Below are 15,210 nucleotides of genomic sequence, written 5' to 3'. Positions count from 1 at the left end.
CCAGTTGTTCTCTATTGCAAGTTATAAACGCATGGGGTTTATATGTGTAATGTATGAGTGGACCATATATACATTGAGAACAGAGTGTGGATAGACTTTTAAAAAACACATAGGCAAGTAGGAAGATTATAACTCATTTGGAAGTTTTACTGAGGTAATTGTTTTGTTGTTGAATTGGTAGCTCCGCATTTTCTGAACAGTGTCACCAGATTCTGAATGCCTGGCTTGAATAACATCTGAAGTGTTTCAAGTAAAGCAAGAAAGAATGAGGTAACATCAACAATTTTTTTGAGAAAGGCATGAATAGCAGTTTTCTGACTAGTATAGCAGATCTAATTAAACTAGAATAATACATGGCAATGTAATCTTACACATGTTTATTCAGGCCATTGTGTTTATGGTGCTTATTCCAAAGTAAGTGTGCGCAGAATTGCTGCCTATGCCTTAAATCCTATATACCCTTGCCTGGGGGAAAATCCCATTGGAAAAAAATAGGATTTACATTTGAGTAGACATGTGCAAACTTTCACTGTGTGAATGTCAACAAGCTGTCACCTAAGATATAAGCATTTTACTTTCTGCTAATACTGCCACCAGATATATGAATATTGCTTGCCCAAAATATTGTAGAACCTATACACAGGGACATATTGGGTAACAATTAAAAGACAAGTATGAAAAACAGTCAAATAATAACACAAGCTGTTTATTACATGAAACTAATTTCATTGTTCAGATCAAAAATATAAAGTACATGATGCATTTTTTGAAATTTATGAGGAAATGGTAGCTATTAACATGCAAAGAAATATGAATTAAGTACCTCCTGTTTAAATTAAAGTCCATTTTTCATGGCTAGTGCTACAGTATTTATTCCATAGATATTCAATTGTTTCATTTATATTTCTGTAGTTTTTGCTTTGGCATTGAAATTGTCTCATCAACTTGTCTCATCTCTTCTCATTACCAGAATATTTCATAGGTAAATCTACTCAAGAAAGCTATTGTGCTTTCTGATCAAAGTGGAAATTGATGCTAGGGTATAATAAGCAATTTAATTTTTAATGAGCTTATTTAGGCCCAAGGTTATAAGAAAGGTTACAAGGTGCAAAAATAACCTAAACAAAAATAACAACAAAATCCTGCTCCAGAACACTAATGACAGTGTCCAAAATTTGATCAGGATGGAATAAAATTTAGCAGAAATCATTTAATAATGCACTACTGTATTTTCTTTTTTCAGAACTGTGACTAAGAATGAGCAATGTATAGCATATTAAACAATACTGGAACACATAAAATGTGAGAGGCTATTTTTCTTCAAAGAAGTCAGCTAACGAATTTGTTGAATTTAACTTTTCAAAGTGCATATTCAAAAGCTTGTATTGTGGTTTGTTAACCCTGTATTACCTCTCAAATCTTTACAGAGAAGCAGATTCTTTGACAGCGGAGTCTATCTTCAGGAAATTTTATTTTTAAAGCAAGTGGGCTCTCACTTGTGGGGTGCCTCAGGGTTCTGTCCTCTCCCCCATGCTTTTCAACATTTACATGCAGCCGCTGGGAGAGATCATCAGGAGGTTTGGCCTGGGTGTTCATCAGTATGCGGATGATACCCAGCTCTACCTCTCTTTTAAATCAGAACCAGTGAGGGCGGTGAAGGTCCTGTGTGAGTGTCTGGAGGCGGTTGGAGGATGGATGGCGGCTAACAGATTGAGGTTGAATCCTGACAAGACAGAAGTACTGTTTTTGGGGGACAGGAGGCGGGCAGGTGTGGAGGATTCCCTGGTCCTGAATGGGGTAACTGTGCCCCTGAAGGACCAGGTGCGCAGCCTGGGAGTCATTTTGGACTCACAGCTGTCCATGGAGGCACAGGTCAAATCTGTGTCCAGGGCAGCTGTTTACCAGCTCCATCTGGTACGTAGGCTGAGACCCTATCTGCCTGCGGACTGTCTCGCCAGAGTGGTGCATGCTCTGGTTATCTCCCGCTTGGACTACTGCAATGCACTCTACGTGGGGCTACCTTTGAAGGTGACTCGGAAACTACAACTAATCCAGAATGCAGCAGCTAGACTGGTGACTGGGAGCGGCCGCCGAGACCATATAACACCGGTCTTGAAAGACCTACATTGGCTCCCAGTACGTTTCCGAGCACAATTCAAAGTGTTGGTGCTGACCTTTAAAGCCCTAAACGGCCTCGGTCCAGTATACCTGAAGGAGCGTCTCCACCCCCATCATTCTGCCCGGACGCTGAGGTCCAGCGCCAAGGGCCTTCTGGCGGTTCCCTCATTGCGAGAAGCAAAGCTACAGGGAACCAGGCAGAGGGCCTTCTCGGTAGTGGCGCCCGCCCTGTGGAACGCCCTTCCAGCAGATGTCAAAGCGATAAACAACTACCTGACATTCAGAAGACATCTTAAGGCAGCCCTGTTCAGGGAAGTTTTTAACTTGTGATATTTTACTGTGTTTCTGGTTTCTATGGAAGCCGCCCAGAGTGGCTGGGGAGGCCCAGCCAGATGGGCGGGGTATAAATAATAAATAATAATAATAATAATAATAATAATTATTATTATTATTATTATTATTATTATTATTATTATTATTATTATTATTATTAAAAAATTGAATTTGGTATGTGGCCTTTAACAGAAAGGGCTATTTATGCTGCAGCTAAGAGGGCTTCATTCTGCAGCATTCCCACCAGCTACACATAAAGAGTAGCAGGATGTGAAGCAGAGCCTAAGAGGAAGGTAGGATCATGTAGCAGCAGCTAGTTCCCATGTTCCCAAATCATGTTTGGCTTTAGAGGAGATAACCAGCACTCTGAACTGAAATCACATGAAGTTCAAATAAAGAACAGTAGCCCAACCTGTCTATGATCAAGGTATGTTCAACAGTACCTGCATTTTCTCCTCTAGAAAAACAATCCAACAGCAAACCATGGACTATGGCTGGTATGTTGAAACTAACCATACTTTAGTATTATACTGTAATCCCCAATTCAGATGCCTTGGGGTTTACTAACCGCAAAGGGCAAAGCTTCCAAAATCGTCTTCTCAGCTGTGCTGGAGAAAGACAAAAGAGTACTCTATGTGCAAACTATGGTCATTCACTGTCAGCACTGCGTATACAATAGCATACTGAGGTGAGTCAGTAGTCAGGACCCTTCAGATCAAACAACAAGCTAGAAGGCAAGGAGTGGGACTCATGTAATAGGACTGGGGGCCATAGTGTTATCAATTTGGGGTGAGCAGCTCTATTCCATGCCTTGGTAGTGAGCCTATGCTGTTCCTCAGGACCAGTATGGCCACCATGCTGTTTATCTATATAAAGTTGTTTGGGTAGGACATTCTGGGTTTGGGGTTCTGTCACCAATACATAGAAGGCACTCAATTCTATCTCTCTTTTCTGTCTCATTCACAGAAAGCTGTGAACCCAAACCTTCTCAGAGACCTAGGGAGGCCTGGACCACTGGCTTTTGAGACTCATAGCCATAATAAATGCAGCCATGAAAAATGATGACATGTAAACACAAAATGAAGCTCCAAATAAAGAAGAGTGAAACATAAATTGAATTTCAGGTTGCAAATTATTGTTTTGGTTTTCATGATTTTGCTGTTGTATTCATTTAATTTCTGCAGTTGCTTTAGTTAGCTTATAATTTATATTTTCAGGTGTTAAGTTATTGTTTTGCCTTTGTTATCTGCCTTGATCTACCTTTCATGTTCTTAAATATTAAATGAAGGACATATCAAGAAGTGTGATAAAGGAACAAACCAGGAGTTGGGACCAAATAATAGTGAAGATACCAATGCCTAGGAAGACTTTGTTGCTCAAGCAAATTTCATTTGGAGAAACAACTCTTTAATACTCATTCCTGCCTAGAAGGATCCAATGGTCAGTGAGTGGACAGCACTCTTCACTGACAAGCTGCAGTTCAGTGAGTCACCACAAAGGGCAGTCACACAGATCTAATAGCTTTTCATACACATGCAGTGCTTAACCATGGTGTTCCTCATATCTGCACAACAGCTGACATGTTTTTGGAGAAGGTCAACATTTTTGGCCTTATGTTGGATGCTTTTCTCAAAGTGGACCCACATTTTAGGAGCAGCTTCTTGGACATTGAAGGCAACTGTATTCCAAAGGGAAACTTCAGATAATGCTCCATATGTATGGAATTAAGTATATGGTCCACTGGATCACAGACAATATCAGCAATGAATGAACTAGTGAAATATATATCAAACTATTAGGCTTTAATATTTTATCAGGAAATAGCATTGATAGCTTGTCAGGAGGTTAAAAAAATCTGGAAATCCAATCTTATGTCACAACTCTTCTTTTCAATATGTTGTGTTTTTCTTATTGTGGAAGCAGGGAATTTGCTTAGCAGGTTAGGTTTTCATGCCTCTTTCTTCACTTTTGAAGTATCTATTCTCTCTTATCACAATGGTTGCTGTAGAAACAAATTTGGATGTCTCAGATGAAGCATTATGACTTCAGGTAAAATAGGTAGAGAGCAGCACAAGTTAAGACAATATTGTTGGAGAGAATTTAAGCTGCTAAGAGAAAATAAATAAAATATCTGACAGGGGATCTGAAGGAGATAAGATGTGATACTCTGCCGTATGTATTTCGGTTACCAAATAGCCACACAAAAACAACACTGAAATAAATTCAGGGTTATAGCAAGTCTCCTAGGGGGAGACCTAGGTTTTTTTGGGGGGGATTTATTTGTCCTGTCTTCACGCTTTTTATGATGGAGGACCGCTGTAGTCAGCCCCAACGACACGTTCTCAAGATGGAGGGTGAGGGAACAGCTGCAGTCGCCTGTGGTTCCTGCGCAATGTTTGCCATCTTGCCAAAGGTTGCAGGCAGCTTTACCTGCAGCAATTGCATGTTGATTGCCCTCTTAAAAGACAAAGTCCAGCAACTGGAGGAACGTGTAGCTACGCTCCAAAGAATTAGAGAGCTGGAGCTCTTCTTGGAAGCAACAGAGCACACCGTCTCCACCAAGGAGGAGACAGGGGACTCCCCTGAGAAGGAGGCTGGTTCACCAACACAGGAGCCAGATATATGGAGAAACGTGACTCAAAGAAGTAGGAGGCCCAGGGTTCGCTCTGATTGTTTAGAAATACACAATCGCTTTGAGGTCCTCTCCCCTAGCATGGAAGACGAAGAGCAGACTCCATTTGAGGATCTGTCCCTCATTACAGTCGATCAGGTATATGAAGACGAGCAGCAAAGTCAGCCCTCAGGGAATGTGCAGGCGACCTTGGAACGGACAGCTCACGGAAGAACCCCGACCAGACCTAAGAGGAGGCGTGTAGTGGTGATAGGGGATTCCCTACTGAGGGGAACAGAAGCAGTTATCTGTGGGCCTGACAAGATGTCTCGGGAAGTGTGCTGTCTCCCCGGGGCTAAGATCCAAGATGTAACTGAACGACTGCAAGGAATCATAAAACCCACTGACAAATACCCCTTCCTCTTGGTTCATGTGGGAACCAATGACACTGCAAGCAATAGCCTCCAGAAGATCAAAAGAGATTACGAGGCTCTGGGCAGGAAATTGAAGCAATTAAATGCACAAATTGTCATCTCATCTGTCCTCCCAGTTGAACGACGTGGCCCAGGGAGAGAGGGAAAAATAGTGGAAGTGAACAACTGGCTTCGCAAATGGTGTAAACAGGAACGGTTTGGATTCTTAGATCACGGAATGCAGTTTCTTGAAGATGGACTTCTGGCAAGCGATGGGCTGCACCTCACAACGGTTGGGAGGAATGTTTTTGCAAAAAATCTCAGAAACCTCATCAGGAGGGCTTTAAACTGACTAATGTGGGGGAGGGAGACAGTGCTCCTGAAGGTAGGAGTCTATCAATTGATGAAGATGATCATCCAAATGTCATAGACCGAATGGAGCAAACAGCACGCAGACCTAGTGGTGGGAGGAAAAAATCCTTAAATAAGAGACACGGGGGAATGATTAATGGACTTCAATGTCTGTACACTAATGCGCAAAGCATGGGAAATAAACAAGATGAGCTTGAGCTCTTGGTGCAGCAAACTAAATATGACATAATAGGAATCACTGAAACCTGGTGGGATAAGTCCCACGATTGGAATGTAATAATGGAGGGATACAATCTATTTCAGAGAAACAGACCAGACAAGAAAGGAGGAGGAGTGGCGTTATATGTCAGGGATGTGTATACCTGTGAAGAGATCCAAGATTTAGAACCTCAAAGCCAAAGTGAGAGTATTTGGGTCAAAATTAAGGGAGAGAAGAATAACAGTGACCTCATTGTGGGAGTTTACTATAGATCCCCAAGCCAAACGGAGGACATAGATGATGCCTTCCTGGAACAGATGGCCAAGCATGCAAAAGGAAGGGAGATAGTAGTAATGGGAGACTTCAATTACCCGGATATTTGTTGGATGGCAAACTCAGCCAAGAGCATAAGGTCAAACAGATTCCTCACTGGCCTTGCAGACAACTTCATTGTCCAGAAAGTGGGAGAAGCAACAAGAGGAACAGCCATTTTAGATCTGGTCCTAACCAATGTTGATGACCTGGTTAGTGGGGTAGAAGTGGAAGGATCATTAGGCGCGAGTGATCATGCTCTTCTGAAGTTTACTATACAGCGGAAAGGAGCAGCCAAGCATACTAGGACACAATTTCTCGACTTTAAGAAAGCCGACTTCATAAAACTTAGGGAAATGCTGGGTGAGATCCCATGGACAGTAATACTAAAAGGAAAGGGAGTTCATGATGGCTGGGAGTTTGTTAAGAGGGAGATAGTAAAAGCACAACTTCAGGCAATACCAATGAGACGGAAACATGGAAGGTACCTAAAGAAGCCAGGGTGGCTATCTAAAGAACTTTTAACTGAGTTAAGATTTAAAAAGGATGTGTACAAAAAATGGAAAAGGGGGGAAACCACCAAAGAGGAATTCAAACAAATAGCCAGCACGTGTAGACACAAAGTCAGAAAAGCTAAAGCACAGAATGAACTCAGGCTTGCTAGAGAGGTTAAAAGCAACAAAAAAGGCTTTTATGGGTATGTTCGTAGCAAAAGGAAGAACAAAGAAACAGTGGGGTCACTCAGAGGAGAAGATGGTGAAATGCAAACAGGGGACACAGAAAGGGCTGAACTCCTCAATGCCTTCTTTGCCTCAGTCTTCTCCGATAAAGAAAACAATGCCCGACCTGAAGAATTTGGAGCAAATGATTCAGCAGAGGAAACACAGCCCAGAATAACTAAGGAGATAGTACAAGAATACTTGGCTAGTCTAGATGTATTCAAGTCTCCAGGGCCAGATGAACTGCATCCAAGAGTATTAAAAGAACTGGCAGATGTGATTTCAGAACCACTGGCAGTCATCTTTGAGAATTCCTGGAGAACAGGCGAAGTCCCGGCAGACTGGAGGAGGGCAAATGTTGTCCCTATTTTCAAAAAGGGGAAAAGAGAGGACCCAAATAATTACCGCCCAGTCAGTCTGACATCAATACCAGGGAAGATTCTGGAGCAGATCATTAAGCAAACAGTCTGTGAGCACCTAGAAAGGAATGCTGTGATCACCAATAGTCAGCATGGATTTCTGAAAAATAAGTCATGTCAGACGAACCTGATCTCGTTTTTTGACAGAATTACAAGCCTGGTAGATGAAGGGAACGCAGTGGATGTAGCCTACCTTGATTTCAGCAAGGCATTTGACAAGGTGCCCCATGATATTCTTGTAAAGAAGCTGGTAAAATGCGGTCTTGACTATGCTACCACTCAGTGGATTTGTAACTGGCTGACTGACCGAACCCAAAGGGTGCTCATCAATGGTTCCTCTTCATCCTGGAGAAGAGTGACTAGTGGGGTGCCACAGGGTTCTGTCTTGGGCCCTGTCTTATTCAACATATTTATCAACGACTTGGATGATGGACTCAAGGGCATCCTGATCAAATTTGCAGATGACACCAAACTGGGAGGGGTGGCTAACACCCCAGAGGACAGGATCACACTTCAAAACGACCTTGACAGATTAGAGAACTGGGCCAAAACAAACAAGATGAATTTTAACAGGGAGAAATGTAAAGTATTGCACTTGGGCAAAAAAAATGAGAGGCACAAATACAAGATGGGTGACACCTGGCTTGAGAGCAGTACATGTGAAAAGGATCTAGGAGTCTTGGTTGACCACAAACTTGACATGAGCCAACAGTGTGACGCGGCAGCTAAAAAAGCCAATGCAATTCTGGGCTGCATCAATAGGAGTATAGCATCTAGATCAAGGGAAGTAATAGTGCCACTGTATTCTGCTCTGGTCAGACCTCACCTGGAGTACTGTGTCCAGTTCTGGGCACCACAGTTCAAGAAGGACACTGACAAACTGGAACGTGTCCAGAGGAGGGCAACCAAAATGGTCAAAGGCCTGGAAACGATGCCTTATGAGGAACGGCTAAGGGAGCTGGGCATGTTTAGCCTGGAGAAGAGGAGGTTAAGGGGTGATATGATAGCCATGTTCAAATATATAAAAGGATGTCACATAGAGGAGGGAGAAAGGTTGTTTTCTGCTGCTCCAGAGAAGCGGACACGGAGCAATGGATCCAAACTACAAGAAAGAAGATTCCACCTAAACATTAGGAAGAACTTCCTGACAGTAAGAGCTGTTCGACAGTGGAATTTGCTGCCAAGGAGTGTGGTGGAGTCTCCTTCTTTGGAGGTCTTTAAGCAGAGGCTTGACAACCATATGTCAGGAGTGCTCTGATGGTGTTTCCTGCTTGGCAGGGGGTTGGACTCGATGGCCCTTGTGGTCTCTTCCAACTCTATGATTCTATGATTCTATGATTCTATTTCAGACTTCTCCAGTGAAATACAGTGCAATACAGATTAGAACATTCCTCTGAATTCCTTCAAAGCCTCTGGCTATTGTGCAATAGATGGCAATTGTTAGGATTTTATAAATGAATTCTAGAGTCCTCTAGAAGTTATTATATATATTTTCTATGTTCTTTAAAAGTTCTAAATTTATGAACCTCCATAGCAGCAAGCCATTATTTGTCTGTAAACCTAAGCTTTCTTTCTTCAGATGCCCATGGCTACAGTCCTACAAGATGGAACCACATACACACCTACATTCATAGAAATGGGGAAGGTCCAGCTCTTCAACTAAAATGTTGGACAAGCAATGCCAAACTATGGACAGGGTCCCTATATAGGTACAACCAGCTGCTGAATCCATCAAGGTCTTCCCTGCTCCGTTCAGTCCTATGACTCACATCAGCCACACATGGAGATGACTGACCAGCAAGCTCAAATAGCTTTGTTCTACCAGCTCCTGGGGGAGGAAGTACTGTTGATTAATGTTCCCGCCCTTGTATTCTATTGGCCTTAGCTCTTAGGTACCAAAAAATGGCTTACTGTGAAGACTAAAGTTTGAACTGAAATACTCTGGGCTTCAGCAAATATCACTGCCCTTTCATTCCTTCTGCATTTCTTATGCAATGGTGCTCTCCCAGTTTTAAAGAGGGAGGATGCTGATAAAAAATGCATTACCTGCCCTATTTTCAGTGTGGGATATTTGCTGTTAAAGCCCAATACAGAATTAATTTCAGGATTGGGTGATATGGCACCAGGACATAATGTCTATTGGAAAATATATTTAATTATTCAAATACTTTACGGTTGTAATTTTGTAGGATCCTTCGAAGACTTTTATAAATACGCTTTTACATATTCTTGCATAGTTAAAAAAAAAACCCTGAAGAAGACCATAAATAAATAAGCCAACATAATAACAAAATTCCCTGCTAAATGACAGCCAGGAATAAGTTTAAGATTGGGGTGTCAATCATGTGAAATGGAAATAAGGTTTTCTATATTAAGAGCTGGATAAAAACACAGAAACGAAAGCAATAATTAAATGGATCAATTTTTGTTACAATATAAATTGCTAAGAGCTGGCAGTCTACAGGTCAGTTTTAGCATGGCTGTAATTATATGTGTAGCAATACTGCCAGGCAGTAGCAGAATTAACTGTGTAGTGAAAGAGAGGATGCCTGTAGTGAGGTATTTTGCCTTTTCAAGAAGGAAAGGCATTTCTTTCTCCTCACTGGGATTGAAACCTCTGTGGTTCCACTATACACCTCTCCCACTGACTGCCCATTAATCCTTTGCAATACATAAACCCTGCTAAGCGAAGCCTCAACTGCAATCTACCACAACAAGGCTGACATAAACATCATCTTTCCTTTCAAAGCAGTAATACAGCATGGTTAAAGACATAGTACTCTGGACAAGGTACAATAAAAAATAGAAAACAAAATATAAGACATAAAATACATATACATTTGATTGTCAAGGCTGTCCAACAGCGGTTACTAGCCACAATGACTATGTTGTACTTCCACTGTCAGAAATAGTATGCCTCTGAATACCAGTTGCTGGGAATCACATGCGGCAGAGTATTTTTGCTCTCAGGTTCTGCTGGTGGGCATGCCACATGTCACTGACCACTGTGAGAACAGGATGCTGGACAACTGATGGCTCTTCTTATGTTCTCATGAGCCCTGTATTGTTATTTTTTTTAGTATGGCAATGCTGTTTCCTTCTTTAGGTCCAGAGACTACTCCAGAAAATTCACCTCCTTCTGAGTTTGGTGGGTATGCTTTTCCTTCACATATTTCTTCCTTACCTGGTTGCTGAAATACCGTAAGCAAGGTGTGAGTGGCAGGGTTCTTCAGATCAAAATAATGACACTGCAAGGATACAAAAATACCTGACTTTACTGTGCTATCTGCGCTTTGTACCTGATTCAATACTAGACCCAATACAGTGGCTAAATTTTGGGTTATTTACCTCTGTAATAAAAGCCCATTCATATAAAGATGGGATATAACCATATTTGATTACTTCATTCCTGGAATGTCTCTATAGAATCACACACTCGTAGGGTATGAGATTTAAACATGTTGACATCGTACTGTAAATAGGGATGAGAACGAGTGCTTTAAGTGTTGGTTAACAAAATATGCAGCAGGCTACAAAAACCATGAATCTTTCAAGGCAAAAAGGGGAAGGATAATTGTAACATAGAGGCAGGTGCAGAAAATGCTTTTTTAAAAGAAAATACAAAATGCTTCAGCCTACAGAAACCATAAAGGTACATTTCAGAGAGTTCTTTTACCTTTTCTATTTGATGTTTCAGTCTTAAAAATATTTAATGTTGGAATTTTAATATATGGTTATTAAGTACAGAAGAACTGAAAAATGAATAAAAATTGAAGGAGGCAACTACAAGCAACTCAATAAAGCAATTCACAGCATTTTGAAACCAGCAGATCCTTACTTAGCCTGGCTTTGACTCTCTTCATCTTTTCTTCTGTTATTCTTTTTCTTTTGGGTCCTTTGTGATTTTTTCCATTTTTCTTTGCTCCAGCCACCTGCTCTCACCTCTCTGTGTTCTTAACCCTAATTTCTCAACACTCCCAGGAGAAAAAAAATATATAGTTGCTTTACCTGAGGAAAGAGGTTGAATTCATTGAATTCAGTAAGGATTTCAGGTGATTAAAATGAACAATATCTGACCAATTTCCAGAGCAATCCGATATAGGTGGGGGGGGGGTGAAGGGGTGGGGAGACTGAAATACAAAATGAACTCACCTTTCATACTTGCGGTGCTGTGAAAAGTATTGGAAGCAATCCAAAGTGAGGGGACCCTGGACTTATTCTATAGCGGTGTCCAGGACCTAGTGTGAGATATAAGTTTTGTTGAATGAACAGAAACAGTGCTTTCAAATACCACTGTGCTATCAAATTCAACATACATGTAAGTGAACAATTGTCAAGGAAATTCGACACAATCACATTTGACTTCCAAAGATGATACTTTATCAAAAATGAGAGGAATGGTAAAAAGTTGAAAAGGAAGAGAAAGAGGGTCAAAACTCTTATAGTGGATGTATAGTGCAAATCAGGGAAAGTGCCATCAAGGTCAATTAAGTTTCACCCACTAAAATGACATACCACATTGTTGCATTATGGAACTGTGGCTTTTTCTAATGACATACTACTATGTCACTGAATTCGATTCATGTAAGTGTACACAACTGAACATGTCATGCCTCTTTATGCACCTGCATGCTTCTGTTCTCCCTTGAGTCACCCAAGAAAATGGTAGGAAAGAACTGTTTGCTAGAATACTACCCCAAATATTACTGCATGCTCTGATCCATGCAAACTGCAGGAAAATAACAGTGCAAAACTCACACGATTTTCCAGGTTAATGGGGTTGCAATTAATGAGGAAGCAATTGACATGGAAATGAAATGAAACTGTCGAAATCATAATGCTGCTATACAAATCTATGGTGTGACCATGCTTGGAATACTGTGTCCCATTCTCATTGTTGCATCTCAGAATGAATATTGTGGAGCTGGAAAAGGATAAGAAAAGAGCAATCAAAATATGTATGAAGGAACCCCCAAAAGGTTACAGCATTTTGCGCTTTTTAAGTTTAGGGAGGGAAAGGCAAGGAAGGTGGGTGGGGAGAGAACATCATAGAGGTGCATAAAAGTATGCATGTTGCAGAAAAAGTGGAGTGTTTGTCCCTCTTTCATGAAAGTAAAACTTGGGATCATCCAATAAAGCTGAGCATGGGAAAATGTAGGCCAGATTAAAGGAACTACTTCTTCATACAGCACATAATTAAAATAAGGAACTTACTCCCTCAAGAGAGGACTAAATAGCCACCAACGTGGATGGCTTTAAAAGGGATTTAGGGGGGGGGGATCCCTGGAGTATAAGGCTATCAATAGCTATTAGACATGGTGGCTGTACCCTGCCTCCAGTATTGGAGGTGCCATGCTTCTAAATGCAACTTGATGTAGAGAAGAACTGTTGTGCTCTTGTCCTGCTTGTGGGCTTCTCAGAGGCATCTGGTTGGCTACTTTGAGAATAGAATGCTAGACTAGGTAAGCCTTTGACCTGATCTAACAGGCCTCTTACTATGTTTCCAAGCCTCTCGATTTGTTCCATGGTGAAAATAAAACACTGCTTGGTATTATTTGCAAATGCAGTTTCCCTAAAAAAAAATCTTACAAGCGCTCCATGTTTGTTTCATGAGCAGTTAACCTTCCTTATCCACTTTCCTTTCTCCTTTCTCCTTCCTTCTGTGCCTCTTGCATGCAGCCCAATCCCATACTTATTTATGTGGAATTAATTCCCACAGCATTCAATGGTGCTTAGTCCCAATTAAATTTCCATCGTGTTGCAACCCTAAAGGGCAAAATGGTTCTCTATACAGCTTCTTTTATGCCTCTGGTAAACATATTTTAACAGCAGTTGGGGGAAGGCTGGTATGTCTTGTGTTTTTGCTATGCTGAATGATTTGGTATACTGCTTCCACCACCTGCAGTTTGGACAGGCACATTCCAGAGTACTGAGGTGACAGAAGCTTTCTTGCCACTGGCTGGTGAAAAAGGCAACCCAGAGAGAGCTGAGCAGGGGGACAACTTTGCCTCACCCAAGTCTCCTTCCAGCATAGTGGACCAGGGGTTTGGATTGTGCTGTTCATTCTTGTTCCTATCTTATTGGCTGGAAGTTCTATGTAGTTCTACGTAGAAAAGGTAACCTAGTGTTTGTATTGTCTTACAGCAAATATAATAAGTGTGTTCTTTCTTATCAGTGTATCTTTCATAAGGTATGTGGAAACGCAGGTGTCAAGTTAGTATGCAATAAGCTGTAATTATAAGAATCTGAAGACTTCACTGACATTTTCTTCTCTAATTTACCTTGAAGTCTAATAGGATTAGCATCAAAGATGAACATTTCACTAATTTAAATAAACCAGTTAGAACAACATAAATAGGTTTTTAAAAAAGAAGAAGTGTGTGACACACTTTTGTTACCTACTGTTCTTCTCCATGCCTGAAAAAAAGCTGGCTGAATCCAAAGGAGTTTTTGTCCTCAAGTGGCAGTGACCACAAGGATTGACAAGTACAGCAATCACCTTTGAGAAGTGATTTCTAAGGATGTTAAGACCATGAACTGCTTTCATTTGGAATGCCTTCTTTAATAGATGCTTCAAAACAAAGCCAACAATTGATCTGCTCTTTGGAAAAAAAATGTGTTTTTGTATTTGAGAATGTGCTTTATCATGGAGAAGACAACATGCATGTATCTTTTCTATCTATCTGAAGAAGTGTGCATGCACACAAAAGCTCATACCAAGAACTAACTTAGTTGGTCTTTAAGATGCTACTGGAAGGAAATTTTTTTTTTTTTGTTTTGACTATGGCAGACCAACACGGCTACCTATCTGTAACTGTATCTTTTCTAGTTTGTTATTATTTGACTGCAGTGGTTACAATGTTCTAATGCAGAGAACCATCTAGTACTCTGTTGAGAAATGTGAATCTATGTGAATAAAATAATTCTTCACATTTCCCGTGCAGCATCTCAGAATGCTGCAGCAGCTGCTACCAAACTAATATTAATCCACAGGAACATTTGTTAAGTGTTTATCTATGTATCACAAGAACAGAAAAATATAGCTGTGAAAAAATGTTTGTGGATTGTGCATTCCATCCCTTTGGTCTGCAAGTGTTACAAAAGTGGCTGCAGTTACGTTGTACTAAATGTGCTGAATGTTCTCCCACAGGGGCTAGTGATTCCTTATCTAATCTCATTTAGGAGAGCAAAAAGTCCATCCCTGCACTATAATAATCTTGAGTATATGTCTGCTTGAGGAAAAATGTCAAAAGGTTTTTGTTTTTTACTTCTCAACTGATAAATAATGGTAATATAATTTAAGACAAGAAAAAATAGGGACAGTTTTTCACTTTCTTTTTGCATCTTTATTCAAGCAACAACAGGGTAAGGGTTTTCCCTCTTCCTGAGTTGCTGAAAGATGTGCACCAGCACTGAGGAAATGCCTCAGTAAGACTTACTGAGGCTACTGCAGTTGGGCTTCAGTGGCTCTGAAAATCCAGCAAATGGTTCCCTGGTCAATTTTCACATTTTGCAAATCAGAAGTGAAATAAATCCTGTTTGTTGTGTGGCTCACATGAGCAGCAGGAAACATAAAGCCTTGACAAACCATTCACTCCCATAGATCTCTCTTGATTTCAACTTGCAAACAAACTACATATGTAACTATATATCACAGGCCAGTAGTTGTACAGCCTAATTGCATTAACATCTTCCCTTAAATTTGAGTTTTCTT

The 15,210-nt window shown here is 40.8% G+C and overlaps 1 protein-coding gene across 6 annotated transcripts in view; it reads right to left on the bottom strand.

Annotated features, from left to right (window-relative positions):
* LOC310770508 (uncharacterized protein) overlaps positions 1–15,210 on the bottom strand; it is a gene marked incomplete at its 5' end in the record, with an annotated part of 776,471 nt that overhangs the window by 758,042 nt on the left and 3,219 nt on the right. The window contains 5 exons of one of the 6 annotated variants that reach the window (XR_014552197.1): positions 3,367–4,453; positions 10,681–10,744; positions 10,845–10,968; positions 11,335–11,504; positions 11,649–11,734. Coding sequence is in view for 5 of the 6 variants with exons in the window: in XM_083631426.1 (XP_083487552.1) it covers positions 11,711–11,734 (24 nt within the window). Of the gene's footprint in view, positions 1–3,366; positions 4,454–8,837; positions 10,745–10,844; positions 10,969–11,334; positions 11,505–11,644; positions 11,735–15,210 lie in introns of those variants that run through there. The other 5 variants (XM_083631426.1, XM_083631424.1, XM_083631425.1 and 2 more) reach the window with 5 other exon arrangements.

The sequence above is a fragment of the Podarcis filfolensis genome, assembly GCF_964270895.1.
Source record: "Podarcis filfolensis genome assembly, chromosome: 9".
Taxonomy (NCBI): Eukaryota; Metazoa; Chordata; class Lepidosauria; order Squamata; family Lacertidae; genus Podarcis; species Podarcis filfolensis.
The sequence above is the reverse complement of the archived record's forward strand: the minus strand, read 5'-3'. Positions and strand labels throughout refer to the sequence as shown.